At 44.4% G+C, this 27646-nt stretch overlaps 1 protein-coding gene across 1 annotated transcript; it reads left to right on the top strand.

Moving 5' to 3' along the window:
• Window positions 1-7539: 7539 nt before the first annotated feature.
• On the top strand, window positions 7540-27118 carry LOC142434388 (uncharacterized). Its single transcript, XM_075539109.1, has 4 exons — window positions 7540-9109; window positions 22804-22930; window positions 23915-24065; window positions 24743-27118. The coding sequence occupies exons 1-4, from the start codon at window positions 9107-9109 to the stop codon at window positions 26649-26651; spliced, it is 2190 nt and encodes a 729-aa protein (XP_075395224.1). The 5' UTR covers window positions 7540-9106; the 3' UTR covers window positions 26652-27118.
• Window positions 27119-27646: the final 528 nt, after the last annotated feature.

A 27646-nucleotide genomic window follows, 5' to 3' on the forward strand; every position in this document is an offset into this window, starting at 1 on the left:
CTTCGGCTACCTTAATACTGAACCTATAAATATATGCACATAGATATATTCCCCATCCTCATATATAAATATATTTGCATATGTGCATGTCTTTACCTAGAACTCTATAAATACCCTTTGCCTCCCAGCTCTTTCCTCTGTTTCCTTTGACTTTCCTCCTGTCCCACTATCGTGCTCCGTCCCCACCAGGGTTTCAGCAATTCCTTATGGTTACATTACCCTTGATCATGCCCTACCAGGCTTCCCGCACCCTCCTCACCACCAACTTGGATCACTTGTTCCCATGTCCCTGGTTTGTTAACACCACTACCTTTCTTTTACCCCCACCTCCCCCTCTCCCATGTGCTCCTGGAACTGTTGGTCCCCTTGTTTTCTCTTCCAGATTGTTCATCCAGCCTCATTTATTTAGACAGACCTGTGGAGATTATAACATGCACAAAAACAAGACAGAGTAAAACCAAGCAATAATATACAACAAAACAACAAACGATGACAAACAAAACAAGAAAAACAGCTTATAGTTAGTTCAAGGATTGCCTTTTGGCCTTTAGGAGTGTTTTCCAGTCCAGTCTGTTGGGGCATCACATCCTGGTCCCAAAGTCCACCTTCACCATTCCCTGGGGACCTCAATGCTCTGTTCCCTTGTTCTTCTGTTGCACCCCCTTAGTGTTTTGCTTCGGTGTGGTGGGATCAGATCAGGTGCAATCCCCACACTGTCTCTGGTTTTGTCCACTGTAGGGCCATGGGTCAGTGAGGGGCATCATGTCTCAGCCATGTGGTCCTCTGTATGGACTGGCTGCTCCACTCTCTCCTCCTCCCCCTTCACCTGCACCCAAGTGCTCCCATCAGATATGTCCATCTCCAGGAGCTGCAGATTCAATGCCGTCCTTTGAAATTAATTCTTCTGGGGGGAGGGGCAGGAGTCCACTTAGTTGGCATTGGGGCCGGTCCCCCACCAAACACTTTCCCACATTTCTGACATCCATAAAGTCCTTCTCCACTATGAATTATTACATTTCTTAAGGTGTGACTGATATCCAAAGACTTTCCCACGTTCCTTACCTCCAGAAAGATTTTTTCCCATGGTGAAGTCGTAGACCGAGAAGGTTTTGCAACATTCCTTACGGTCATGAGGCCTCTCTGCCGGATGAGTACACATTTCTTGAGTGAGGGAGTGAGGGAGGCATATCATCTCTCCCAGGTGTCCAAAGGGAAGAGTAATCACAGGAATCATTTCTGAATTGGGCCCATTCATAGCATTTCTCACCATTGCTCAATCTTGCAGGATTCCTAATGATTGCTAAGTGACTGAAATCCTTCCCACACACATTTTGAATAAGGGATTTCTCTCTATAAGAGTGCTTACTGGAGTGGCTTGCATAGAGTGAGAACTATGGTCTTCTCTACAGAGACCCCCGCTATAGGTATTGCATCCTGGGTGAGAGCTGATACGGTGACGGTATGATGAGGGAGCACTGAAGATTGTCCCCCACACGCACAGCATCAAAACAGATCTTCTTCTGGAAGACTGCCTCGTATCGCACTTAGATCTGGAATCCGGCTAGAGGTTGTCCCACAATGATTGTCTTCAGTACGTTCACAGAGTTTCTCTAAGGAACATTTCTATTAAAAATAAGGGGGAAAGTATTGCACATGCATTTGCCTTAGGTCCAACATTACCAAACACAATGAGCTTGCGTGTCATAATTTGTGTCCTGTCTCATGGAATCAGTCGGTTAACAGCATTAACATCATTCTTCTCATAAAAACTTCTTATTATGTTGATGTGTTTTTCAAATAGTCAACATCAATTGGTGAAAATGTTTTCCTGTCTCAGCGATACAATCACTGAAGACAAATGTGTGCATAAGCAAATGTGGTGAAGAAAGCTGATGGTGCCCGGCTATCAAAAGGCATAGCGTCTGGGGTCTTAAAGACTTGAAAATAAACAAGCGGCCATCTAGCTGAGAAGCAACAAAGCCCACATGGAAGAAGCACACCAGCCTGTGTGATTACTATGTGCCGAAGGGATCATTTACCAGGCAGCAAAGAACAAAAAATCATATTATTGTGAATGAGGGGGAGTGCGGAGTGGGGACACAAAACCCATCTGTAGGCAACTGGACATCCCTTTACAGAAGGGTTGTGGGGAGGAGACGAGCCAGTCAGGGTGCAGTGTAGCAACGATGAAACATACCACTTTCCTCTAGTTCCTAATTCATTCCTCCATCTGCCACTATCATGATCCCAATTCACCTTAAAAATCTGCCTAGACCAGAGGATGTACAGTTACAGATAGGAACTGAAAACACAGGGAATACAGGACGGAGGATCCCTTCAGGACCAGTGATGAAAGTGGCGATACCAGGAGAGTGGAGGGTAGGTGGGGTGGAAAGGGGCTATCAATTATAAAGATCTACATATAACCACCTCCCTGAGGGATGGATGTCCGGAGCCATGAGGCCCAGCCATTACTTGGAATTTATTAGCCTGAGCTCTGGGCATTCTTCTACCCCAGCCTACGTGACAGCACTGCAGCTGTAAAGCTTGAGCAAACAAGGTGTGATGCTCTTTAGATAAGCACCTATGTCCTGCTTCCCCTTGATTGGGTAAAAGATTGTCTTTGCCTCCACTTGATTTGCATAAACATGCCACTCCGCACACCTGGTTGAAGATTGTAAGCTGGCAGGGCGTGCTCCCCCGAGCTCCCTGATTGGTCTATCACCAAAGTAGCCTAATTTGCATGTGCGACGGATGCTTCCCCCATTGCTGGCCTATATAAGCTGTAACCCTTTGTTCAATGAACCAGACTTGATCAGGACACTGTCTTGTCTCCATTCTCGGGGTCTCTTGTCCCCCTAATGCCCACTCTCTCCTCCAGGATCCACGGTGAAGTTCCTGCGGGACGGGACAGAAGGATAACAGAAAAGTGGGTGAATGGAGATGTCGGAAAGTGTAAGATATGACAAAACAATAATTTATAAATTATTAAGGGTCCATGAGGTTGGGGAGAGCGGGAAGGGAGGGGGTAAAATGAGGAGCTGATGCCAGGGGCTTAGGCAGAGAGCAAATATTTAGAGAATGGCGAGCGTAATGAATGCACAAATGTGCTTTACACAGTTGATGCATGTATAGATTGTGATAGTTGTATGAGCTAATAAAGTGATTTTTTTAAAAAAGAAAATGTTTTCCTGTGAAGAATCTTTTTTTTTTTAATTTTAACAATTTATTAGGGGCTCATACAATTCTTATCACAGTTCATACATATACATACATCAATTGTATAAAGCACATCTGTACAGTCTTTGCCCTAATCATTTTTTCTCTCTTTTCTTTTTTTACATTTTATTAGGGACTCATACAACTCTTATCACAATCCATACATATACATACATCAATTGTATAAAGCACATCCATACATTCCCTGCCCCAATCATTCTCAAAGCATTTGCTCTCCACTTAAGCCGTTTGCATCAGGTTCTCTTTTTTTTCCCCTCCCTCCCCATTCCCCCCGTGAAAATTCTTTTAAAAAAATTTTTTTAATCGTTTTATTAGGGGCTCATACAACTCATCACAATCCACACATAAAACACATCTGTACATTCTTTGCCCTAATCATTTTTTCTTTTTTTACATTTTATTAGGGGTTCCTGTAAAGATTCTATTAACACATCACATCTAAGATAACGTACACACACACACGACACACACACAGACATATTCCTACCCACCCAAGGTTTGAGTTAGTTCATAACAATAGAACAATTTTCAATGCACATGAGGACAACTTAGGCATATGACTCCTGAAACGATCAGGATCCAAGACGGCTTGTGATTCCCATCGACCTTTGGAAGGTGGCCCACCTTGTGAGAGGAGCAGATGATCACTGATTTAAGTGGCTACTGATGGCTGTCTGATCTGGAGTCAAAATCCAAAGGGAAACACATTTGGCCACTATGTAATGTTAAACTGCCCTCCTCCCCACCAACAGTTTCTGGACTGTTACACACAGTTTGGAAGGGATGGTTTTTAATGTCGTGACACTTCAGGACTCTCTCCTGAGGCAATGCTACCTTCTAGAAATGACACTCACTTCCAATGTCTCCCCTGCTTGCTATGCTGCGCATCACTGACTTGCAATTTTGGAGCTTTTGAATAATTTGGGGTCATTCTTGAAGAACTGCTGTGTTGGTTCACCGCATACTTTTCCTCCATCATTAACATTTTGAGACACTGATGCAGTAATCAAAGTCAAGGTTAAATATGCAAAATACAAAGGAAAAGAATTATTAGGGCCGAAGGTCTGGTGACGAAGAGACAAAAAGCCACATTCTGCTGTTTGTCACATGGCAATAGATGAAAAGTTATCCTGATGAAATATTTCCCGTTGGATTGATGGTGACACACTGCAGTGAATAGGGATCCTTTGCAGAGTTAAACAGAAAGAGACTGAAAATAACACACATGATGTTATGGATCACAGGTGTGAGTGCCTTCCTAGATTTCACAGCAAGCTCTGGTGTCTGTGGTTGTGTTCCAGGACAAAGCTAACACTCAAGCCACCTGATTCAAACGCAGACCATTCCAGGTAGGAGGAATCTATAATAAAATCCTTACTTTCCATGTGTTTGGCCACACAGTTGTCTTGGAAGAGGACCATTCTCCACTGTCCTAAGAATTGCTCACATTCTGGGAATACAATGGGTAAAATTGACGTGGTACTCTGAGACCGAAACAACATTGGGGAAGGCATTCCAGAGAATCAACTCCCCATGTCATGCCCTGAGGTCATTACCCCTCCATTCCTATCCCTCTGCATTTGCCAATCCCGGATTTCATGTGCAGAAGATTATCTTCAAGACCAGCAGGAAGCCAGCAGTTAAAAAAAAAAAAAGACAGTGACAAGACAGAGGAAAGCCTCAATGGAGAAGAAACCAGAACACATTAAAAATGGAAACAATTTAAACGTGGGTCCAACGGGAGATGAAATGACCAAATGCTACATTTCAGCCTAACTACATCTACCCTAGCCAACATTACATTGCTGTGTTTGTTCAGGTAGACTAGAGAAGCAAATCCATAGAAACCCATATGTGTACAAGACAGTTTTATATAAACGGTAATTGTACATTAAGAAAGCATCCCAACCCACTTCATTCCAAGCCCATAAGTCTGATATTTGAGGGGACCAGTCCTGCTGCATGACATTGAAGACAGAGTCGAAGGATGCCTGGCTGGCTTCAAAGAAGCTGGACGGTGGGAGTTGGCTGCCCAAACCCGCTCTCGATATGTATTTAGACTTGTTTAATTGACCTTGCCATCATTATTTGGAGTGCTTTGGGGCAAGATTCTAAAAAGCTTTATCATCCTCTGCCCACGGGTTTTCCCTTTCCTTATCTTGGTTACCGCATAGGGGGCAGAATACGGCATCCCCCCTCCAGCAAATAACCCAAAGAGAAATAGAGTTCCTGGCCCTGATGTACCTTATACGAGGGCTTACAATGAAAATGGCATAAGAATAGTTAACAAAGAAAGGTGTACAAGTTCCTTTTAGTAGTTTAAGTTTTATGGAATGGTTAGCAAGAAGAGGGCCTCCGTGATGTCTGAAGTCCACTGAAGCAAAGCTACCTATTGTGAGGCAACTCATACCTTGGTACAGAAAGACTTTTGGAAGTTTAATTTATGGGAACTTAGTGGGAAAGTAAGAACAAGAAATGAAAGCCCTAGAGGAACAGCCTAAGAAAGAACAGAAAGAACAGCCAAAGCCTGTCAAGTAATTTTTGATAATGAAATGTATTAATGCTTTATTGGTTTCATAGTTATAACAATGCGCCCTAGTTGGATGAAGTGTGCTCAGTTATTGTTAGAAGGTTTATGTCTATCACCCTTGTATGACAAAGTTTTAGCTTCAAGATGTACTAATTTTTAACCAAGAATCATGATGTCATTGATGTAACTTGTTACATAAGCTTTAAGCCAAGAAAAAGAATATATAAGTTGAAGCTCTGCATGAATAAAATTGGAACAGTCACTGCAACCTGAGTTGTGTGATTTCTGTCTCCCAATCATCGAAGCCTTACCCAGCTAGCGGGGGACCCAAAGCCACTGCAGCTGGACTGAGGCAGATATTAGCCCAGATGTCTATAAATTTCTCTTCAGACTCAGGAAACACATGCAATGATGCGAATGCAGGAGGAGCAAAGGCCAGAGGGTAGAAAGTCCTTGGATGCTGTGGTGGTACAAACATCTCAGCACTAGCAGGGGTCACTGCGAGTCGGCAGCGCCTGGATGGCAGGGAGTTTGGCTGACTCAATGGCTGTGCTTGAGATGGGCAGGTACCCTGATTCATGTTCTATTGTGTGCAGTGGACAAACCAGCCATTCTTCGTGTGGTTTGCACCTGTGTCCCGAGCTCGGACTGCTAAACATTCTAGAGCCGTGGACGGGTCGCAGATGTATGGGCCCACATCACATGTTGGGTCTCTACGAGACTGAGCCCCAAAAAGAGCAGAGTAAACCCACACCAACCACGACGTTCTGGTTCCAGCCCCATCAGCCTGCAACTCTGTGAGACGAAAACTCAATGTATGAAAATCCCTTTACTCTGTGCTCCCCCTTTTTTGTCACTATTTTTTCTCTCAAAGAAATGTATAAAATTGCATCGACAAGAACCTCAAGGCTGCTGTCTCTCAACCCACCACTGGGGAGAGGCAACTGCCAGCAGCTGTGACCTTGACCTTTTAGTAGAAATCAACTCCCTTGTCCTTCCTGTGAGTGCGTGCCTGTCTGTCCAGCGGCCCCACAGTAAGAGGTGCGAGCTCAGGGCGCAGGGTCTAAAGTGCGGTCGCTTTGGTTTGAGTGTTTGATCTAAACACAAGGGGAACCAATGAACCCCGCGGTCACGAATCAAAACGCTCTGGGGACCAGGAAGTTTAAATTCAATCTGGATCCGAAATAAGAACGGAGGGCGACAGGATGTTCCCAAACTCGCACAAAGGTCCGTCTCGTTGCAAGATATCCCGCCTCTGTGCTTTGCAGCTTCTTTTAGCAAATCCACGTGCGGGCCCAGCACCTTTGTGGAAAACTGCAAGCTAAAGATAACGCAAGGTCCACTTTTCTGTTTAAATAAAGGACACGTGTGTGGGTTCGGCCTATAAAAGCGTGTCCCAGGGGAAGCTCGGGGTCCACACTCGCTACTCGACAGAGCCTGGTGTGGACCCTCGGCTCTGAGTGTGAGTTTGAAGCCAACAAACCTCTTGGAGCTGCACTCGGCCTCCGTTCTTCCTGTTGGTTCCACAACCTGCTTAGGACTCGCCGCGCTCCCGCCCGGAAGTTCAAGCCGGGGGCACCTCGCGACCGGAAGCGGAAGTGCTCTTCCTTGCGAGGCCGCCGCGCTTGGTCGCGCTTCTCCGCGCGCGTCTGAGGTGAGTTTTCCCGGCGTCCCAGCGCCCCGTCCGGGGTCCCGCAGCCCCTGCCGAGCCCGAGGGCGCCCTCCGCGTCCTCCCGGGTCCCCAGCGCCCCCTGCGCGCCCGTCCGCAGCCCGCCGGGCGGGGGTCGCCCGTCTCCGCGCGGTCTCGGCGTCTCTGCCGGCGCCCCGCGTGTGGAGACACGTGCAGCGTCCGGACCCCGGGCTGACGGCCTGCGCCCCGGTCCCCGTGCGCGCCCCGCAGTCCCCACGCGGGGCCCTTGCTTTTCTTTCTCTTTTAACGTCGTGTTCGGTCCTCAGAGTGGCGCGCGCTCCGTCACGTGGCCTCCCCTCCCCCCTCGGCCCGTCACGCGGAGCCCCCTCAGGAAGGCCGCCTCCGCCGGTCGGAGGGGCAGCAGTTGGAGCAGGTCCGCACGGCGCCTGCTGTAACGCACGGAAGTGCAGTGTGAGGTAGGGATCGTGGGCGGCTTCCAGACAAGGAGTCAACTAGGAGCGTTAACTGACTGGACGCTTATCTCAGGTGTTCACGGCCTGGACTCAAAATCAGGTGTGACTTCCGTCAAGGGCGTGGTCTCGGGTACAGGCCGCGACCTGAAGGTGACACCGCTTTGTTTGCTGTGTCTCCTGTCCTTGGACTTGTGAGGACTGCTCCTGACCCAGACCAGGCACCCAGGGAAGAATTCATCCTGCGGGTCAGGTAAACTGAGGATGGTGCGGAATGTACCCCCTTCCTTGAAGGACTGTGCGAATTTACAACACGTAAGGTTTAAGAAACGTGGGTTGAAAATAAGATTATACATCTAAGACTATATCCCAATTTCAGGCGGAACGCATCTACACAGAGTCATACTTTGTGGAATTTCTTTGTGAACTACACGTTTTCATCAAGGGCATGTGAGAAACAATATTGCCATTTCTAGTGTTTCTGATACAGACTGCCATGTTTATTAGAAACCCGAATGTAGGTGGTGAGGGTTCATAGAAGTCATGATGCACTTAGTGTGGGTGAGATCTGTGGTGCATGGAATTCTCCAGATTGAACTGCAGAGAATCACATCTTTATGAGGTTAGAGGTTTTGTGAAATTGAACCGTGTATTCTCAATGTCAGAAGAGTGAATATTAGCATCAAGGGTTACATAGGGATCATGTGTCAAGGAAGTAATCAAAATCCTTCAATGGATGCAAGGACAGGTAAATTATTGTGTTGAAAAAGTACATCAACATTTCTAATCATTATTTTACAAACTAAAACAGTGCTGTAGGAAACTCTGGGATATGGACCAGGTTTAGATTGGGAAATTGGAAATGAAGAAAGCAGGATTTCATCTGGGGGTTGGAGCCTGTTCTGCCTTCAGTGCAAATGTCCCCAAGGTGGAGCAGTGCTGGAACCTGGGAGGAAACCAAACACTTGTTGCTGCCTGCTGCTTACTCACCTCTGTCTCCTCCCTGTGCTGCTTCCATTTCTGCTCACCCTGTGGAGCAGGGACCTGACCATTCATCTTGCACATCTGCCAGTTTGAAGGAAGGACTTCAAGTGCTGTGACCTGTGTGTGGACGGAACATTCCTCATCTGACTCCAGACTGCCTGGTGCTCTGCCTCCCACTCCACTCCTCCCTCTGAAGGGCCTTCGTGACTGTAGAGAGCACACACCCTTAGACCTCCAAACTGCAGCCAGGAAATGGTGAGTGCTGGGCCACCTGTGCTAGTCTTTGTCCGTTTTTTGGTATTTCTTGCCTTTACAAAATTGTATTAATTGGGAATTAATACATATATCACTCCATAGTAAACTCATGTGAGCAGAATTGTACATGTGCTTGAGTCAGTTTCCAAACATTCCGTTTTCACATGAGCTTGACATCTCCACTTCACCTCGTCACCAACACTGTACCCCCTCCTCCCTAAAAAGTTCTATTTACGGTATAGGCTCATGTAGTCTGGGTTTCTTGTACCAAAAAAACGAAATACCATGTAATTTAGCTTCAAGAGGGTGAGCCCATTGACCAAACACCACCTCATTGAACAAACCAAAAGGAAACAAAAAATACCCACCCAAAATACAGAAAATATGGGACACCAGAGCAGTTCTAGCACTCATCCAAGGGGGTGTGGGAATCTGCTGCCAAAGTTTTAACTGTTCAAGTCAAGTTTATGCTTTCATCTTCTCTACTTGACTCTGCAGTGGGCTCTGTTTAGTGCTAGTCTTGCTTTATGAGTGTGGCTGGATTGGAAACATGGTGTGTGGGCCCAGCTGTGAGCTGTGGATCCATGTTTCTGAAATTTTTTAGACACCAGCACAAGTTAAACTGTCATCATTTCTTCCCTGGTTTTGTCCATAACTCAAGGGTTCCTCCTGCCTCTTTTGTACACACCAATACTTGGGCAGCTGTGTGATCAGTTTCCTCTTCTGCTCTGAAATGTTACCTTGCTCTGCTCCCCGATGAGAAAGAAGTCAGACTCTCTTCAGTTCCAACAAGTCCCCGAGAATGAGAATATCTGTCCTCTGACCACAAATCACAGGTCAGGTTCCTCTCCCCTTGCTCTTTCACATCTCGGTCTGTTCCAGTGACGCCCAGCCCTTGGCTCTTCCTCGAACACACGAGACTCATTCCCACCTTGAGGCTTGTTCTCTGGCTGTTTTCCTCTGTCTGGGAAATCTCTCCTCAGCGATCCTTTGGATGTGCGCATTGCAGCCTCAAGTCTCAGCTCTGGTGCGTCTGTTCAGTGAAGTCCAGTCTGAAGAGTCCAGTGAGTGCTGCTGCTTTCACTCTCGGCCCTGCCACCGCTCTGGACCCTGCTGTGTTGCTGGTGTCTCCATTGTGCTTCTCCACCGCACAGGAGCGAGGGGTTTGATGTATTGCTGATTCCTGGATTGTTGTACCTGTAGAGTAGGGGAATCCTTTGAATTATCAAGAATGTATCACAATTACATAAGGACTCTTACACATTTTAGCTTCTCTGACAGTCTGTCATTCGTTTTTGTTGTCTAGTTTTCTTTCCTCCCATTTCAGTTTTCAGTGCATCTTGCCTTAGCCTGACAAATGTGCTATAATTGAACATTTTTGATACCTTATTGTGTTAGGCTGGGTTGACTCGAGAAGCAAATCCAGTGACACACATGTGTACGAAAGAGGTTTACATCAAGTAATTACATACCAAGGACACATCCCAGCCCAATCCAACTGAAGTCCGTAAGTCTAGTCCTAACTTCAGAGTCACACAACTAGTGTGTGATACTAGTCCTGATACTCGTCCTAACTTCAGAGTCACACAACCACATGATGCAGAATGCAGGAGGTCATAGGACAGTGGGTACAGTGGAGCTGGTAATTGCAGGTCTCTGGAATCTGGGTCAGCAGCTGGAAGGTGAAGGCGGAGGGGATGGAGGTTCTCAAGACCCTTCTTTTTTTAAATCACTTTTGGGGGCTTGTACAATTCTTATCACAATCCATACATCCATCCATTGTGTTAAGCACATTTGTACATTTGTTGCCATCTTCACTCTCAAAACATTTTCTTTCTACTTGAGCCCTTGATATCAGCTCCTCATTTTTCCTCCTCCCTTCCAACTCCCCCTCCCTCATGAACCTTTGATACTTTATATATTATAATTTTGTCTTATCTTACACTGTGCAACATGTCCCTTCACATACTTTTCTGATGTACATCAACCAGGGAGGTGGTTATATGTCGATCCTTGTAGTCAGTTCCCTCTTTACCCCAAATTCCCTCCACCGTCCAGGTATTGCCACTCTCACCACTGGTCCTGAAGAGATCCTCTGTCCTGTATTCTATGTTTCCAGTTCTTATCTGTACTCATGTACATTTTCAGGTTTAGCCAGATTTGTATAGTCGAATTGGGATCATGATAGTGGGCTGAGTATGCATTTAAGAACTAGAGGAAAGTTGTATGCTCCATCGTTGATACCCTGCACCCTGACTGGCTCCTCTCCTCACCACGACCCTTAAGTAAGGGGGTTTCCAGTTTCCTACTGATGGGCTTTGGGCCTTTATTCTGCGCTCACCCTCATTTACCATAATTATTTCTTGTCCTTTGATGTCTGGTACCAGGTTCCATGTACAGCTCATGGACACACAGGCTGGTGTGATACTTCCATATGGGCTTTGTTTCTTGTGAGCTAGATGGCCACTTGTTTACCTTCAAGCTTGTGAAACCCCATATGCTATATCTTTTCATAGCCAGGCACCATCAGTGTTCTTCACCACGTTTGCTTCCACACCTGATTTGTCTTCAGCGATTGTGTCCAGAAGGTGTGCATCATGGAATGCCAATTAAATAGAACAAGGTGGTCTTGCATTCAGTAAGTACTGGAGTGGATGTCCAAGGTGGACTTTCATAGTAAGTTAGAGGAACAGAAAAGAGGGAAACTTTTGAGAATCTTCAAGAAAGAAAATTGTGGAACCAAACACACAACAGTGTAAATCAAATAAAATGAAATGTCATCGCAGAAGACCTTCAGGAGTACTTCTCTAAACTTCCACAAAAAGTGAATTCTCACATAACACATAAGAAAGGAAGAACCAATGACTTCAGAATTCTCCTCACCGAAGGAAACCCGGTTGTGATAGTTCTCCACCATCACATCCTGATAGAGAGTCTTCTTAGAAGAGTTCAGGAGCAGCCATTCCTCCAAGGTGAAGTTTATAGCTACATCATTGAGTGTCAGCGATTCCTGAGCATTGGTGATTTTGTTTTGTCCATGAAACAGTGCGGGCAAATGAGACATTCTATTTTTGTCTTGCCTGGATCAGCTCTAATGATGTTCACAAATTTGAATCTCTCATGAGGACAGTCCAGAAATAATAATGCAAAAGTGCGACTCTTCTTCCTCTTTCCCCTAAGCTGCTGGTGACTCAGACTCTGCAGGCTAGTAACTTGGATCATTCAGGGAGATGATCAAAGACCTCAGATCATGACCATCAGGACAGCCTAGGCCCTTGTACACTGGCGCTCTCCTACTTCCCCTCAATCTCCTCCGCCCAGCACTGTCCTCAGGAAGCCGAGGGTTGCTCTTCCCATTTGGAGTCAGGTAGATTTGGTTCACAACCCAGTCACAAGTTGGCTTCCTTCCCCTTGTGATACTTCAGTGTGCAAGACAGTAGTAAGAGATTTCTAGCTCTCTAGACTGGACCATGTTTCTCTGGCAAATCTTTGCTTCTCGTGCGACACTCACTGCACCTTGTCGGTGAGAGGAATTGTACTTGACAGTTATCTGGACTCTCCTTATTAGACGTCCACATCCACTAGGAGCCTCCATCAGACTGTGTGTTAGTCTGGGTAGGGTACAGAACCAAATTCATAGACATATGTGTATTAGAAAGAGTTTAATATAAAGGATAATTGTACATTAAGAAAGCCCCAACCCACTGCAGACTAAGTCTGTAAGTCTGATAACAATCTCTTAAGTCCTCTTCAGATTCAAGAAACACATGCAACGACGCCAAGTTCAGGAGCATTACAGGATAGTGGTTGGGAAGTCCTGTGGATCCGGTGGCGTTGTAAGCCTCTCAGAGTTGGTAGAGCCCTCCAGCTGGCCTCTGCAGCGCCCAGGGCTGCATCAGGATAAATACATGTGGCTTCTCCTCAGGCATGTCTCACAGGACTTGAGCCTTCTCAGTAGAGTCTCCAAGTGAGCGAGCAGAGAGAGGCAGTACCTTTCTCCTGGCATGAAATCCCAGAGTATTCCCAGAATCCTCAGAGGAAGTCCATGCCCACATAGGCTTTATTGCTTTTGACTTGATTGACAGACTAAGTTCCACGCCTTCACTCTTCGAGTTCCAAATTGACATCTGATTGTGTACCAGATTATGACACCAGAGTAACTACCGCAGATCTTGACTTGATTGACAGGCTAAACTACCCCTGGATTTTCATATATGTTCAAATTGACATGAAAATATGTAACAACCAGTTGTCAGCAAAAAGGTAGAATGTAAATCCAGGCAGCTTCTCTGTGTAGCACACTTCTTAGGATATGACAAATGCAAAACTTTATGGATTCCTCTTGTCCCTTTATCGTGCTCACCCTTCATTGCGGTTTGAGTAATTTCTCTTGGTTACATTGCCTTGCGGAATCCCAGCAGGCCTCTCACATCCTCCTTGTCACTAATTTAGGATCACTTGTTGCTCCCTTGTTCCCTGGTTGGTAAAGACAACTCCTTTTCCTCCCCCTCCCCCGTGTCCCCTCGGATCCATGGGTCACCGTTGTGTTCTCCTCCAGACTGTCCATCCAGCTTATCTAGAAAGACCTGCAGAGATAATAATGTGCACAAAACAAAGGAGGCATAGCTGGACAAAGCAAGGAGAACACAAAGATGAGAAAGAGAACCAATTACCAAAATAACAATCATTAAATTTAAAAATGTAAAAAGAAAAACCTGTAAATAGGTGAAGGTCTGGTGTTTTTTTTTTTACCTCTAGGAGTGTCCTCCAGTCGAGTCCGATGGGGTACCACTCACTCTCTGGTCCCAAAGTTATCCTATGCACTCCCGTGGGATTTCCCTCCTCTGCTCTGCCCTCTGTTCTGTCGCACACCCTTTGCCTCGGTGTCGCGGGGACAGTCCAGGCCAGTCCTGACACTGAGAGTCCAGTGTTGCCTCCCTTAGGGCCCTGGCCAGCGAGGGACTATGGGTCACATAATGGGATCAGCCATATGATCTACTCTGTGCATTGGGTGTTCGGAGCAGGGATATCATCCTCCAGGCCTGGACATCTTCCCCATTCCTTTGCTCCTGTGCTGTGATCAGGCATTTCCCTCTCCCCTAGCTGTAGCTTCAGTGCCGTCCTCTATAGTAAATTCTTCTGGGAGGATTGGCCCTTGTCCACGAGCCAGGCATTGGGGCCAAGCCCTCGGGCCCCTCCACTGGCTCCCCTCTCCATTCCGCCCCAGTGCATTCACATCCCAGAACACCGGATTGAAGTCTGGTCCCTCTTTCCCTGTGGAGATACAAACAATACCTTCCCCTTGGGTTGGTTAGTGTCCTATTCCCTGCTACACATTTCTACCCCTTTTTTATTCATTTCCTTTTTATTTGTCCACCATATGTACCCCTGCAGTTGGTCTGGCTCCTGCTATACTACCTGGACCTCACCCCTGGAGTGTTTGTACTACAATCGTTTGCTCCTTTTCATTTATTTTCTTGTTTTAAAATATAAACTTTCCTCAGTGGACTCATGCTGTTATTGCCCTTTTGTGCTTGCTTTACTTCATTTAGCATCATTTCCTCCAGTTCGCCCATGCGTCCATGTTTCATGAGTTCATCACTGCTTTTTAGCGATGCATAGTGTGTACGTACCACAGTTTTTTAATCCATTTGTGTTTTGATGGGAATTTGGGTTTTCCATCTCCTTGCAATTGTGAACTATGCCGAAATGAACATTGGAGCACAGATGTTTGCCTGTGGTTTGTTTCTTGCCTCTTCTGGTTATATGCCCAATAGGGGGATTTCTGGGTCGTATGGTAGCTCAATTTCCATCTGTTTTAGAAATCAGATCAATTTCCATAGTGGCTGTACATACCTACATGTCTGCCAGCAGTGAATGAGAGATTCTATCTAACCATAGCCCCTGCAAAACTGGTTGCTTTCTGATATTTTTAATTGGGCTATCTTTGAGGGTGTTAGGTGGTATCTCATAGTTATTTAAATTTGCATTTCTTGTATGGTTAAAGATTCGGAACATTTTCTCATCTGTATATTGGCCGTTCGGATTTCAGACGGAAACTTCTGTTCAGGTCTTTTGCCCACCTCCTCAGTGGGCAATTAGATCTTTCATTGTAAGCTTGCAAAGTATTGTAGATTTTAGTGTTAAGGCCTTAGTCTGAACGTCATTGCTAAAGATGTTTTCCCAGTCAGTGGACTCTCTTCATGAATTCTTTCATTGTGCACAGGTGACTTATCTTCAGTATATCCGACTTGTCTATTTGTGACTCCTCTGTGTTTGTATCCTTCCCTATTTCCGATAGCCTATGTATTCCCTGTGCCAAGGTTCTCAGGTTTGTCCCAATTCCCTCATCATTGGCCGTAATAGTTTGGGGTTTTACCGCGAGGTCTGTGATCCATCTTGAGTTTATTCTTGTGAATGGAGTGAGGTAAGGGTCTTGCTTCATTTTTCTGCAGGTAGATACCGTTTTTTTCTAGAACCATTTTTTGAAGAGGACATCTCCTTCACATTTGATTTGGGGGGAGGGGGTTATCAAAAACCAGCTGCCTGTGTTCTGATGTTCTGTTTCTGGGATTCAGCTGTTTTCCATTGGTCTGAATATCTGTCGTTGTACCCGTACTACACTGTTTTGACTCCTGTGGCCATATAATCTGTGCTGAAGTCAGGTAATGCAAGCCCTCCCACTTTGTCCTTCTTCTTGAGGAGTTCAATGGTAATTCTGGGTTTCTTGAACCCTTCCATATGAAGTTGGTAACCAGTTTTTCCAATTCTTTGAAGAAGGATGGTGGTATTTGTTTTGGGATAGCATTAAACTTGTATAGTGCCTTGGGTGGAAATGACATCTTTACTATATTAAGTCTTCCACTTCCCGAGCATGGGCTGTTCTTCCATTTGTTCAGGTCACTCTTGGTTTCTTGTCGTAGTGTTTTATAATTTTCCTTGTACACAGCTTTCATTTTCTTAATCACGTATATCCCTAGATATTTCAATTTGTGCATGGCTATGGTAAAGGGTACTGCCTTTTTAATGGTCTCTTCTGTGATCTTCTGTGATGTGTGTAGCAGACCGTAGACTTCTGTTTGTTGATCTTGTATCCTGCCAATCTGCCATGTTCCTCTATTGCTTATAACACTCCACTTGTGGAGTTGTGGGGATTTTCGATGTGTAGAATCATATAATCTGTGAATAATGATAATTTCGCCTCTCCTTTTCCAATAGAGAATTGTTCATCCTTTAATTGTTTGCCCTTCTTTTCTGCACTGTCCTTCTGTTACTTTTCAGCCTTATGGCACAGTGATCGAAGAGAGACGTCTGTGTAATCTCTCTTGTGTTTGAATTTACTCAAGTTCAACTTGTGTCCCAGCATGTGGTCTAACTTCAAGTATATGTCACGTGGATTTGAAAAGAATGCGAATGGTTTTGCATTTGTGTGGACAGCTCTGAAAATATCCATTAAGCCAAGTCATCTAATTGGTTCTGTTCTTATATGTAGCCTCCCTGGAGGTTGGGTAGATGTTCCTGTAGCAGTGTTGAGCCCCACCAGTGATGAGCAGGAGTTTCCCCCAGTCACTTGTAGGGCCTCGGGGTTTAGGCTGGAGTTCCCCCAGGCGTTTGAAGGGGAGACCCCTGCTGCTTGGTGTATGGAAGAGGACTGGTGTAATTTCCCCAGCTGTGTGTTTAGCCAACAAAAGCGGGGTGGAGAGGGACCTCCCCTAGTTGGGCAGAGTTTCCCTAGGCAGATGGTAGTGTCCTGGAGGCAGATAGTATCTTGTGAAAGGAAAGAGAGAAAGAGAAGGAAACAGACCGGAGCAAAAGGGCCAAGCACACTAACACCCACTCCCACACTCCAAAAATGCACAGACTAAACAAGTGAAAACAATGAAAAAGGAAAACTGAATCTGCCGTGACTGTGGCCGGAAGTAGAGAAGAGGTCGAAATAAAGGCTAAGGAAGGACAAAAACAAAAAAGAACGGGAAAAGATGAAAAAAGAAGGTGAAGGAGAGAAAATTTAAAAAGCAGATAGAGAGAGCCGAACGCCATGCTGTGCCGTGTGGAACACTGTCTCATGCTGTGTGCAGGACTGTCTTAGGGGGAAGGTTGTAACTCTCCTCACTGGGTGGACAGGCAGAGTAGGGGTCTGGGAACCTGTTGAGGCATGTGGAAGGAAAGCGGGAGAGGAGAGAATCATAAGAGCAGAGAGAGACCAGGGAGAAGAAAGAGAAAGAAGGGGAAAACTGCTCATTAAGAATGGCTGTGATGTTAAAAGAAGGGAGAGAGAGAGAATGAGGAAATACGTAGCTCAGCTGGATTGCCTGAATGTGGGACCAGAGAGATTTAAATTTAAACCCTGCCCCACAAAGGGCGGAATTACCCTCGTTGGCAAGATCACCTTAGAGGTCCGGCAGGTTTCTTCAGCAGTGCGGCACACTGTAGATGGTTGTCACAGCTTCCTTGTACGGTGTGCATCACTCCCACAGAGGGCAGGCTGGAGTTCCCCCTGCTATTTGGGTTGATTTGCCCTAGATGCAGGGTATGACCTGGAGTCAAGTAGTGACGTTTCATAGGAAAGAGAGGGTGTGAAGAGGGAAAACGTAGAAAGAGAAAACAAACAAAACATGAGCCTGTTTATACCAACTGTGGTGGGAAACAGAAGGGCAACAAAAGAAAGAAAGAAGAAATAGAGTGGTAAGCGCCCTGTTTCCCCAAATATAAGACAGTGTCTTCTATTAATTTTTGATCCGAAAGATGTGCTAGGTCTTATTTTCAAGGGCTGTCTTATTTTTCCATGAAGAATACCCTATACACATTTATTTTTTATTTTATTAAGAGACCTCGCACATCCTGTCTGCTCTGGCAGCTCTACGTCCAACAATGAGCTGTGTGGTGGCGGCTGCCGGCACTGTCCAAAATCCAGAGTTATGATAGCTTCAGGGGGGCTTATTTTCGGGGAGGTCTTATTTTGGGGGGTCTCATATTTTAGCGAGAGGCAAAACTGTAAATAGGTCTTATTTGGGGGGATGTCTTAGTTTCGGGGAAACGGGGTAAGGAGATAACTGAGACTTGATCACCTGTCGGTGAAGCTGGAGGAATTCCAAATCTTCCTCAATGTAGTGGGGGGGGGGGTGTCCACTTGATGTAGGGTTCCAAAGATGCGGGGTGGGGCTTCTCTTGAAGGCAAGATCTCACTAGCGGGCCAGGCATCAGTCCCACCACGGTACTGAATGCTGGAGTTCACTGGCATATCTGCCTTGTGCTGTATGTCTAGCAGGCGATTTGATTGTTCTAGAACCACTTTATTGTAGAAAATGTGCAGAAGACATTTTTGGTTTTAATTGTAACCATCTTTATGTTTGTTTCATCATCGATTGTGCTTGTAGTGTTTTATTGACATAATACCTCACCTGGGGCTGCAGGAGAAAGATGGCCTTTTCTGCTCCTGTGCAGGTCTACAGCCTTGGAAACCCCCAGAGTCAGTTGTGTGTCATATGGGGTTGCTGTGAGTCAGAGTCCCTGTGATGGTCATGAGTTTGGAACTCCAGGTCACCTCAGTGTTCTCATCTGCTGTCTTCTAGGTGTTTGCTTGTTGTGCACTGAACTTTGTCTTGAGTTAATGTTGTCAAAACCTGTAAAATGTCTGCATATCTCCTTTTCTTTGTTTTGCTTAGAGATGTACCTAAACACCATTTATTGGAAAGATGATTTTTTTTCTCTCTGGGATGTTCCTTGATCTTTACTGAGAGACCAGCTGATTTGATTATTGGTTCTTTCTTGCATTTTATTGAGATCTTTCTCGTAGCACAGCCTTTCTGTTAGCACAGCCCCGTTCTCTCATTCACGGTAGCTGCAGCTGTCATGGGCCACTGGTCAGCATCTGGCCCCTTACTTACAGCTTCGATACCGCGTGCCTTGTCCTCCCTTTTCTCTTTCCAAGAAAGGTTCTACAAAGTGTCATTTGAATTTGATCGGAACTGCATCGATAGTATAGATCATGTTACAGAATAATTGGCATCTCAACATCTGAATTTTCTCATTCGTGAACATCGACCAGCTCTCCTGTGATTCGCTTTAAAACTTTTACTGTGACTTGGGTGAAGGTGTATGTAGCGGATTCAACCTCTTTGTTGCAACCCCCTCAAGGCACTGTCACCAGTGACCCCTCTTTCTCCCTGTTTCCAGGCCTCCTTCTGTCCTAACCCTCTGAACCTTGAGTAAATGCTGCCCTTTTGATCTTAAATGGTTGATTTCTCTAATGCTGAGTGTAGTTCAGTTCCAGACCAAAGGGTTGTAGTATTGGGGGCCCCACAACTCTCAATCCAACTCGAAAGCCTGGTGCCTTTGTAATCTGGAATTTTGTTCCACATTTCTGTCCCACTCAATCCAAAGCCCTCTGTGGTAGTTACATCATCTCCTATCGACGTGCAGGAAGGGGTGGAATCTACCCTGTCAATCAGGTCACAGCCAATGAGGCCTGTGTGGGCGTGGCCTTCTTCTGAGGATTCTGGCAACTCTTGTCTTCCTCCCAGAAGGCAGGACACTCTCTCTCTGCTACACATTCCTGATCACAAGTCACACTGAGTGTCCCACCCCACCTACTATCCAATAAAGGAGCTTTCTCTCGGTTCCTAAGGCCATCTATGTGTTTGCCCATGGTCTTAAGCAACACCTGTGAAAGGGTTGTTCGAACCCAGAGGGGTTGCCACCCACAGCTTGAGAACGGCTGCTCTAACACAAGCCCTTTCAAGTAGTTGTTAGTGGTCGCTGGCACCCTCCTGCTCTGGGAGACTGAGGCCTGCAGGGTCTGTTAGTCTGTCGGACTAATTTCCAGGGGTCTTTGGTTTTTGCCATCCTTTCCACTGGAAGGAAAGACCCCTCAGTGCAATTTATACGGCCCTTGGCAAGATTTTCGACCTGAGTCACTACTCCCCAGAGCAGGCGATAGAGCTCTTGTATTGTCTTTGTGAACAAGTTTGTGCACATTGCCGTCGGTGGAGATAAGATTTTCTGAAATAGCCTTTTCAACATTCAAATTTAGTAAACTTTGTCGGGCCAAGCACACACAAGCAAAAAATGAGTACTTCTTTTGTTTTCAGTAGGATACTGAAGGTTAACCAATAAAAGGATAAAGAATCCTTTTCCCCCAAAGACATAATAAAGACCCCTCATATTTATACCACCTCTACGGCCATCAGTCATGTATTTGTGTGCCCACATACTTAAAGACCCTACTGTGTTGTGGCTTCTTGACTTGGGACAGCTCTCTCTCCTTGGAGAAAATTTGTGTATGCTTCTTAAGTAAGACACTTGTCACTAAAGAGAAACAGTGAAGTAGTTGATTTACAAAGATCCTACGAGAAGGTTCCAAGTCTTCATCATAATTTGATTGAAGGACAGGGAGGGGACCAAGGGGAGCTGATAGCAAAGCGTTCAAGAATACAGAAAAATGGTTTGAAACAGATTGTAGAAGCCATTGTGCAATTATGTTAATCTCTTTGGATTATGAAATGTTAAGATATCTGTAAGAGCTACCAATAAAATGATGAATAAAAAAATACTAACTTGTTTGAATCACACGGTTTGAAGTGAACCTAAGTGTTACCTTAATACAACCGACTAGCCACATATTTCTGGGCTGAAATCACCTCAAGGAAATAGTTTTTTGTCTCCTGTTAGTCAGACCTTTGAGTTTATTCATTAGTTTTGCCATTTTCTTACTTTTTTTAAGCTCTAGAGCATTTCGTTTCTGTTGTTACCTGTGTAAATGCTTCTGTGTTTTGAGTTACAAATGGCAATTGCTTACTTGCTATCTGGTATTCTAAATTACATACAGATTCACCTGGATATTAATGTTTTATATCGAGTTTGATAGGAATATTGATTTCATGATTATTTTTATCGGTTGTTTAGAGTTTTCCTATGAACAATCATTACATCTTAAAACAAAGGCAACTTACTTTTTTCCAGGAAAGCCTGTTTGCTTTTCATCCGTTGTTGTTGTCTTTCTTTACCCCAGACTTCTCGTACAGTGTCAGGTTGTAGTGGTGAGTTGGGACACCTTACCTTGTTTCCCCATCTTAGTCAGAAAAATCTGGTTTCTTGCTCATGAAGTTGATGTCAGCTGTAGGGTTTGGGCAAATGTTCTTTTTCATTATTAATCCATTAAACTCTTAGCCCACTTTGGTAATTATTTTTATTTTGAACAGATGCTGGATTTTGCTAAGTTATCTCTCTGCCTGAGCTGACGTGTTCCTGTGCTTTTTCCTATTAAGCCTGTTGAAATGAGGGGTTACGTCAGGTGATTTTGTACAGGCTACTAGCCTTTTGCACTTGCTGTAAATCACACTTGCCCAGGGCGCGCAGGTCCGTGATCAAAGGAGGTTGTATTGGGCTGGGTTGTCTAGAGAAACAAACCCAGTGCTCACTCAAGTTTATGTATAAAATAGAGCTTTTTTTTTTTTTTTTTTTAAATGAAGAAGCATCATATATCAAGAAGGCATTCCAGCCCAGGTCTGGTGCTAACCAGGATTCATCCTCCCTTTTACCAGAGTCAGTCCTGGTCCACCTTCTGGTCTGTTCATTTACCTTCCTATGTTTTCCCTTCCATCCCCGGGAATCCATACTCTGTATTGTTTTTGGTATGTGAGAACCAGGTCTGTCCCAGTTTTATCCTGATAGTCGTGGTCTCATACAATATTTATTCTTTGTGAATCACTTAGAATAATGTTCTCGAGTTCTAGCCTTGGTATGAGGTGTTCCATTTTTTCATCCTTTTTCAGTCATGTATAATATTCCATTGTGTATCCATACCAATACCTGTATACATTCTTCTTAGTGAGCATCTGGCTGTTTCCAGCTTCTTGCTGCTGTACATACTGCTGCAGTGAACATGGGAGTGCTGATCTGTTCTTGTTAAGGCTCCTTCATTCATTAGAGTAAATACCCAGCAGAGGTACAGCTGGCCCTTGGCGTGTCTATTACCAATGGTTAGAGATAGTCCTATATCACTTTCCTCAATGGTTGTACATGATATTCTGGTTTGAGTTCTTTTGTGTATTTGCCTAGAGATTGCTGGGTCATTCTGTTGTCAAGTCTCATTGATTGAGTGGAAAGTTACAGCTTAAATAGGCCAGGGAAAGGGAAACAAGCCGCTGGTGTTTCCCTGAGAACAATAAATGGGGGAAGCTAGCCGCAGGTGTTTCCCTGAAAATAATAGTGGGGGAAGCAAGATGCAGACGCTTCCCTGAGAGCAGTAGTGGGGGAAACAAGATGCAGGTGCTTATATATAATCATTACACACCTGCTTACCCAAGGTTGCAAGCAGAGTTCATTCCAGGAATAGTGACTGCAGAACAGAATCCTGCAGACAGACAGAGACTTCCTTATCTGTGTCTGGCAAGATAAGTATGTCAAACACAGCTGCAGTGCTCTGTCACGAAGGCTGGGGTGGAAGAATATCCAGAGCTCAGGCTAATAAATTCCAAGTAAAGGCCGGGCCTCATGGCTCCAGACAGGTCACAAACAGAGGAAAGTTGATGTTACTGTGCTAGAAATCTGAGATACAAGATGTCTTCAGAGAGGAAGTGGATGTTGTTGTTGGGAGAATGAGTCTGGTAGCTGTAGCCCCAGCACACCTTGATAGAACTCGGGATCTTTGAACACGTGACACCTTGCTCATCTTGAATGCGTGGTTGTTTTAGGATCCAGTGGACATTGAGGATGTGATCGTGGTCTTTAGCCAGGAAGAGTGGGCTCTGCTTGATCCTTCTCAGAAGAAAGTCTACCGAGATGTTATGGTGAAAACTTTGGAAAATCTAGCCTCAGTAGGTAAGAATGGTTAATCCCTCCCCTCAGTAAATAACAATGTTTCATTGGAGCCATTTGTTCTAGTATTTAGTCTGAGGAATGGAAATGAATTTTTTAATAAAAGTCACAAGGCCCCTGGACAAGTTCATTATCCTGGTTTCCTCATGAACCTAAAGTTTCATTGTGTGCTCCTTTCTCCAAGTGGCAATAAAGAACTTTGGACCAAGAGCCCTTCATGAAGGATACAGCATAGGTGTCTGCCTTTGCATCCCTTGTGGTTCCTTCTAATGCCCCGTGGGGGACAGGATCACCCTTTTATTTAAAAACACGGTTGTGATATTCCCTGCGTCTGCTACAAGTTTGTTTGATTCTTGCTGTAAGTAAACACAGCTACCCATTTTCCAAGACTGAAAAGCAAAGTGTTTTCCTTTGTGTTCGAGAAATGTCCACTGTTCTTCACTGCATTCCTGCAGTGAATGCATTGGTGACAGGTATAATTCCAGCTATAGCTGCTCATTTTCCCAGAGTAGCAAGGACCTTGGAGATCAGCTTTATCCCGGGATACTGCAGAGGGAGCACCAGGAAAGGAGGGAATCTTTGGATGACGGCATTGCAGGGTGGGAAGTGGTCTTGAGTAGAGCCATTTACAGATCAGCATGTGGTGGGAGGACAAAGGCCCACCGATGGCTGAGCACACTGCTTTGATGAGCAGGCCTCTCACCTGTGTGTCCTGAGACCCTGTCTCCCCTTCAAAGGTTGCATGTATGTTGTGGACACTGCCTTTCTATGTAGTTGTCTAATTGCAGCAGTTTATGTCTCCATCACTCTGAATCTTTGTGGAAATATTTCCTCATAAATTATTTTCAACCTTCCTAACATGGTGAAATTGCAAAAATGTGGCCAGGTCTATCTTTACCTATGAATTATTTTTTGTTGTTGTTTTTTCATTCTTGATCATTTCTCTTTGCTGTTTATTGTGACTCCCAATCTGTTTTACTGTATCAGGCTCTGGAAGACTTAATGATGGAGAAAAGTTATCCATTGAACATATTTTGGCAACATTCATGCACAGTAACACCTGGTCCCCCATGTTACGGGAAATCTTGGCGTCATGTGGCAGGAAAGACCAGCAGAGAGATCAGGGGAGGCGTTTGAGGTGAGTATGATCCATGCAAGGATAGACGGTGCCTGGCCGAAAAAAACATAATTTACCAAGAAAATCTATTTCTTTGGGATTCAAAAAGTTCACATAGAATTGGATTTAGAAGCTATGGCGTATCTCCATGAACTTTTGGATGCCCATTTGTATACCATGGCTTCAGATCAGCTTCTAGTGGATAATCAATTACATCTGCTGAGCAGCCTAAATGAGGATAGCATGCATGCTCCATAGCAACCAGATTTGTTTCCCATCAGATTTTGACATGCCATCATTGCTTCTCCTGGTCAAAAGGTGTGGGAGATTTTGCTACTTAGATTACGTTTCACTCTCCATCATACTGGCAGTAATACAGTTTCTGGAATAATTCCCCAAGGATTCAGGAAACTGACAGAACAGGTTAGACATGAAACGATGTAGTCAGAGAGTTTTTACAATAAAAATATTTTCATAAATTTAACATACTGAGTATTTGAAACACATCCCTTGAGATCAATAATGTGAAAGTGTCACTTTTGGAAAAACAGTGATTGAAATGGTAACATTTCTGGCAGATAATTTAACCCATTAAAAATGAGATGTGTTGGCGTAAATCCCATTCACAGTCACCGTGTCTGGTCGTCGTGAAAGGTGGACCTATGTCTTTCTCACTGTATGCTGCCTGTTTTTAACAGGATCCATAAAGTAAAGAGCGTTGCTGAAGGGGATGGAGGCTATCCTTGTGAGAAGCCCTTTGGCCAGCTTCCATGTCTTGATGTGCCACTAAGAAATGCTCCCCAACCCAATCGTTTTGAATGCTGTACTTGTGGAAAAGCGTTCGTGGATCAGACATCTCATAGTCAGCACATTCGATGTCACACTGAATGTACCACCTGTCCGTGTAAGGAATGTGGAGAATCCTGCAGGTGCCTTTGTCACTTAAGCACTCCTGTGACTAGAGGGAGGAGCCCTCTTACATGTCAGGATCGGGAGAAGGATGCCCCTTGTCTCTCTGCCCATGAAACTCCTGTGACGGAACTCACTGGTGTGGAACGGCATGGTTGTAAAGAACGTGGAAAAGTCTTTAGGGTTCCCGCAGACCTCACCGGACACTCAAGAACTCATAGTGCAGAGAAAACTCTTGAATGTAAGCACTGTGGGAAAGCTTTCAGATATTCCTCAACCCTCAGTAAACATTTAAAATCCCACAGTGAAGAAAGGCCTTATCACTGTACAGAATGTGGGAAAGCTTTCAAACGCAAATTAAACCTCAGTACACATTTAAAAACCCACAGTGAAGAAAGGCCTTATGAATGCAGAGAATGTGGGAAAACTTTCAAATTTTCCTCAATCCTCAGTAAACATTTAAAATCCCACAGTGAGGAAAGGCCTTATGAATGCAGAGAATGTGGGAAAGCTTTCAAATATCCCGCAGTCCTCAGTGAACATTTAAAGACCCACAGTGAGGAAAGGCCTTATGAATGTAGGGAATGTGGGAAAGCTTTCAAATGTGCTTCAGCCCTCGGTAAACATTTAAAAACCCACAGTGAAGAAAGGCCTTATGAATGCAGAGAATGTGGGAAAGGTTTCCGTACTTCATCACACCTATCTTCACATCGAATGACTCATACTGGAGAAAAACCGTATCAATGTAAGCAGTGTGGGAAGCTGTTTCGTCAGTCTTCAAGTCTGAATACTCATAAAAGAACTCACAGTGGAGAGAAGCCTTATGAATGTAAAGAATGTGGGAAAGCCTTCCGTATTTCATCACAGCTTGCTTATCATCGAAAAATTCACAGCGGAGAGATACCGTATCAATGTAAGCAGTGCGGGAAACTGTTTCGTCAATCTTCAGGCTTCGTTTTGCATAAAAGAACTCACAGTGGAGAGAAACTTTTTGAATGTAAACTATGTGGGAAACACTTTGTTTCTTCTTCAGCCCTAGCTCTGCATAGAAGAATTCACAGTGGGGAGAAACATTTTAAATGTAGGGAATGTGGGAAAGCTTTTACCTGTTCCTTTAGTCTCTCTGCACACATGCGAACTCACAGTAGAGACAGGCCGTATCTGTGTCAGGAATGTGGTAAAACCTTCACACAGCCCTCAACTCTCAGTGCACATAGAATAATTCATATTGGAGTTCGACATGAATGTAAAGAGTGTGGGAAAACCTTTCATCGATCTTTCAACCTTGACAGACATTTGCGGATTCACAGTGGGGAGAAGCCTTACAAATGCAAGGCATGTGGGAGGGCCTTTGTTTTTGAGCCTGCCCTGAAGAAACATATATTAAACCATAGGGATTCCACTGCTTTCAGGAGGCACAATACTCACAGTGGAATAAAGCCTTTTGAGTGTAAACAATGTGGCAAAGGCTTTGCTTGGTCTTCAACTCTCACTATCCATCTAAGAACCCATAGTGGGGAGAAGCCTTATGAATGTCAACAGTGTGGGAAAGCGTTCATTTCTTCCTCTACGCTAAAGATCCATCTGAGAATTCACAGCAAGGAAATGCCTTATGCATGTGAAGACTGTGGCAAAGTCTTCAGGTACTCCTCTAACCTCAGAAGACACAGGAAAATTCACAGGAAGGAGAAGCCCTAAGTATTGTTGCATAAGCTTACGGTCTGACACCACCAGCTGTGTCAGAATGTACAGTAGAGAGGTGTTAATATACGGTCTGGGAGATTTTGACATCAGGCATCACGTTCAAGAATAATTTTAGAGATTGAAAATAAGAGGTTTCTTGCTTGCTACTATCATTTTCAAACAAATCACCAAGTGTATTAACAAACAGTGTTTCTTAGTAAAGGAATGTTGATTCCAAGAAGAGTTAATGTGCCTTGAAGATCATGTTTTGTGGATTTTAAACTAAATATTTCTTCATGTCTTTGGCTATTAACTACAATGCTTCTGAAAATAACCTTAACTGAAAGAAAGAGGACTTTTATTCTTTACTATTTTCACTGATGCTGTTTTTACTATCATTAGAATGTTTTGTTGTTAAGTATATTGATCTTGGGTGTGATTCAAGAGTATTTTTTCACTTTTGTATAGGATGACTTTCCTTCCATGCTATTCTTTTGACTTTGAAAATAAAATATTTTTTGAGTGTATGGTATTTTGAGATTCGCAAACTTGGTTTTCTTCATATCTGATCCTATGAATTGTACTATCTATTCATACATATTCACTATATAATTAGTGGTATGTTTTCTTAAAAAATAATTTATTGGGAACTCTTAAAACTTTTTTTTCTCTTTTTAATCATTTTGTTAGGGGCTCATACTACTCTTATCTCAATCCATACATACATCAATTGTGTAAAACACACCTGCATATTAATTGTCCTCATTCTCACAACATTCGCTCTCCACTTAAGCCCATGGCATCAAGTCTTCCTTTTTTCCCCTTCCTTACCCGCTCTCCCGCCCTCATGAGCCCTTGATAATTCATAAATTATTACTTTGTCATATTGGCCTGCTTGGCACAATAAACTACCTCATATGTAGTGTAGAAAAGGACCTTGTGAATGTAAGGAATGTGGGATAGCTTTTGGATGTTTGCATTCCCTTAATAAGCATCTAGTAACTCACAGT

This window comes from Tenrec ecaudatus, chromosome X (genome assembly GCF_050624435.1).
Source record: "Tenrec ecaudatus isolate mTenEca1 chromosome X, mTenEca1.hap1, whole genome shotgun sequence".
In the NCBI taxonomy this organism is placed as follows: domain Eukaryota; kingdom Metazoa; phylum Chordata; class Mammalia; order Afrosoricida; family Tenrecidae; genus Tenrec; species Tenrec ecaudatus.

Excerpts from the sequence above, each read along its gene's own strand:
- LOC142434388 (XM_075539109.1), top strand. Across the intron at positions 22,931-23,914 it reads GGAAAATCTAGCCTCAGTAG|GCTCTGGAAGACTTAATGAT; the intron begins GTAAGAATGGTT and ends TTACTGTATCAG. Across the intron at positions 24,066-24,742 it reads GATCAGGGGAGGCGTTTGAG|GATCCATAAAGTAAAGAGCG; the intron begins GTGAGTATGATC and ends TGTTTTTAACAG.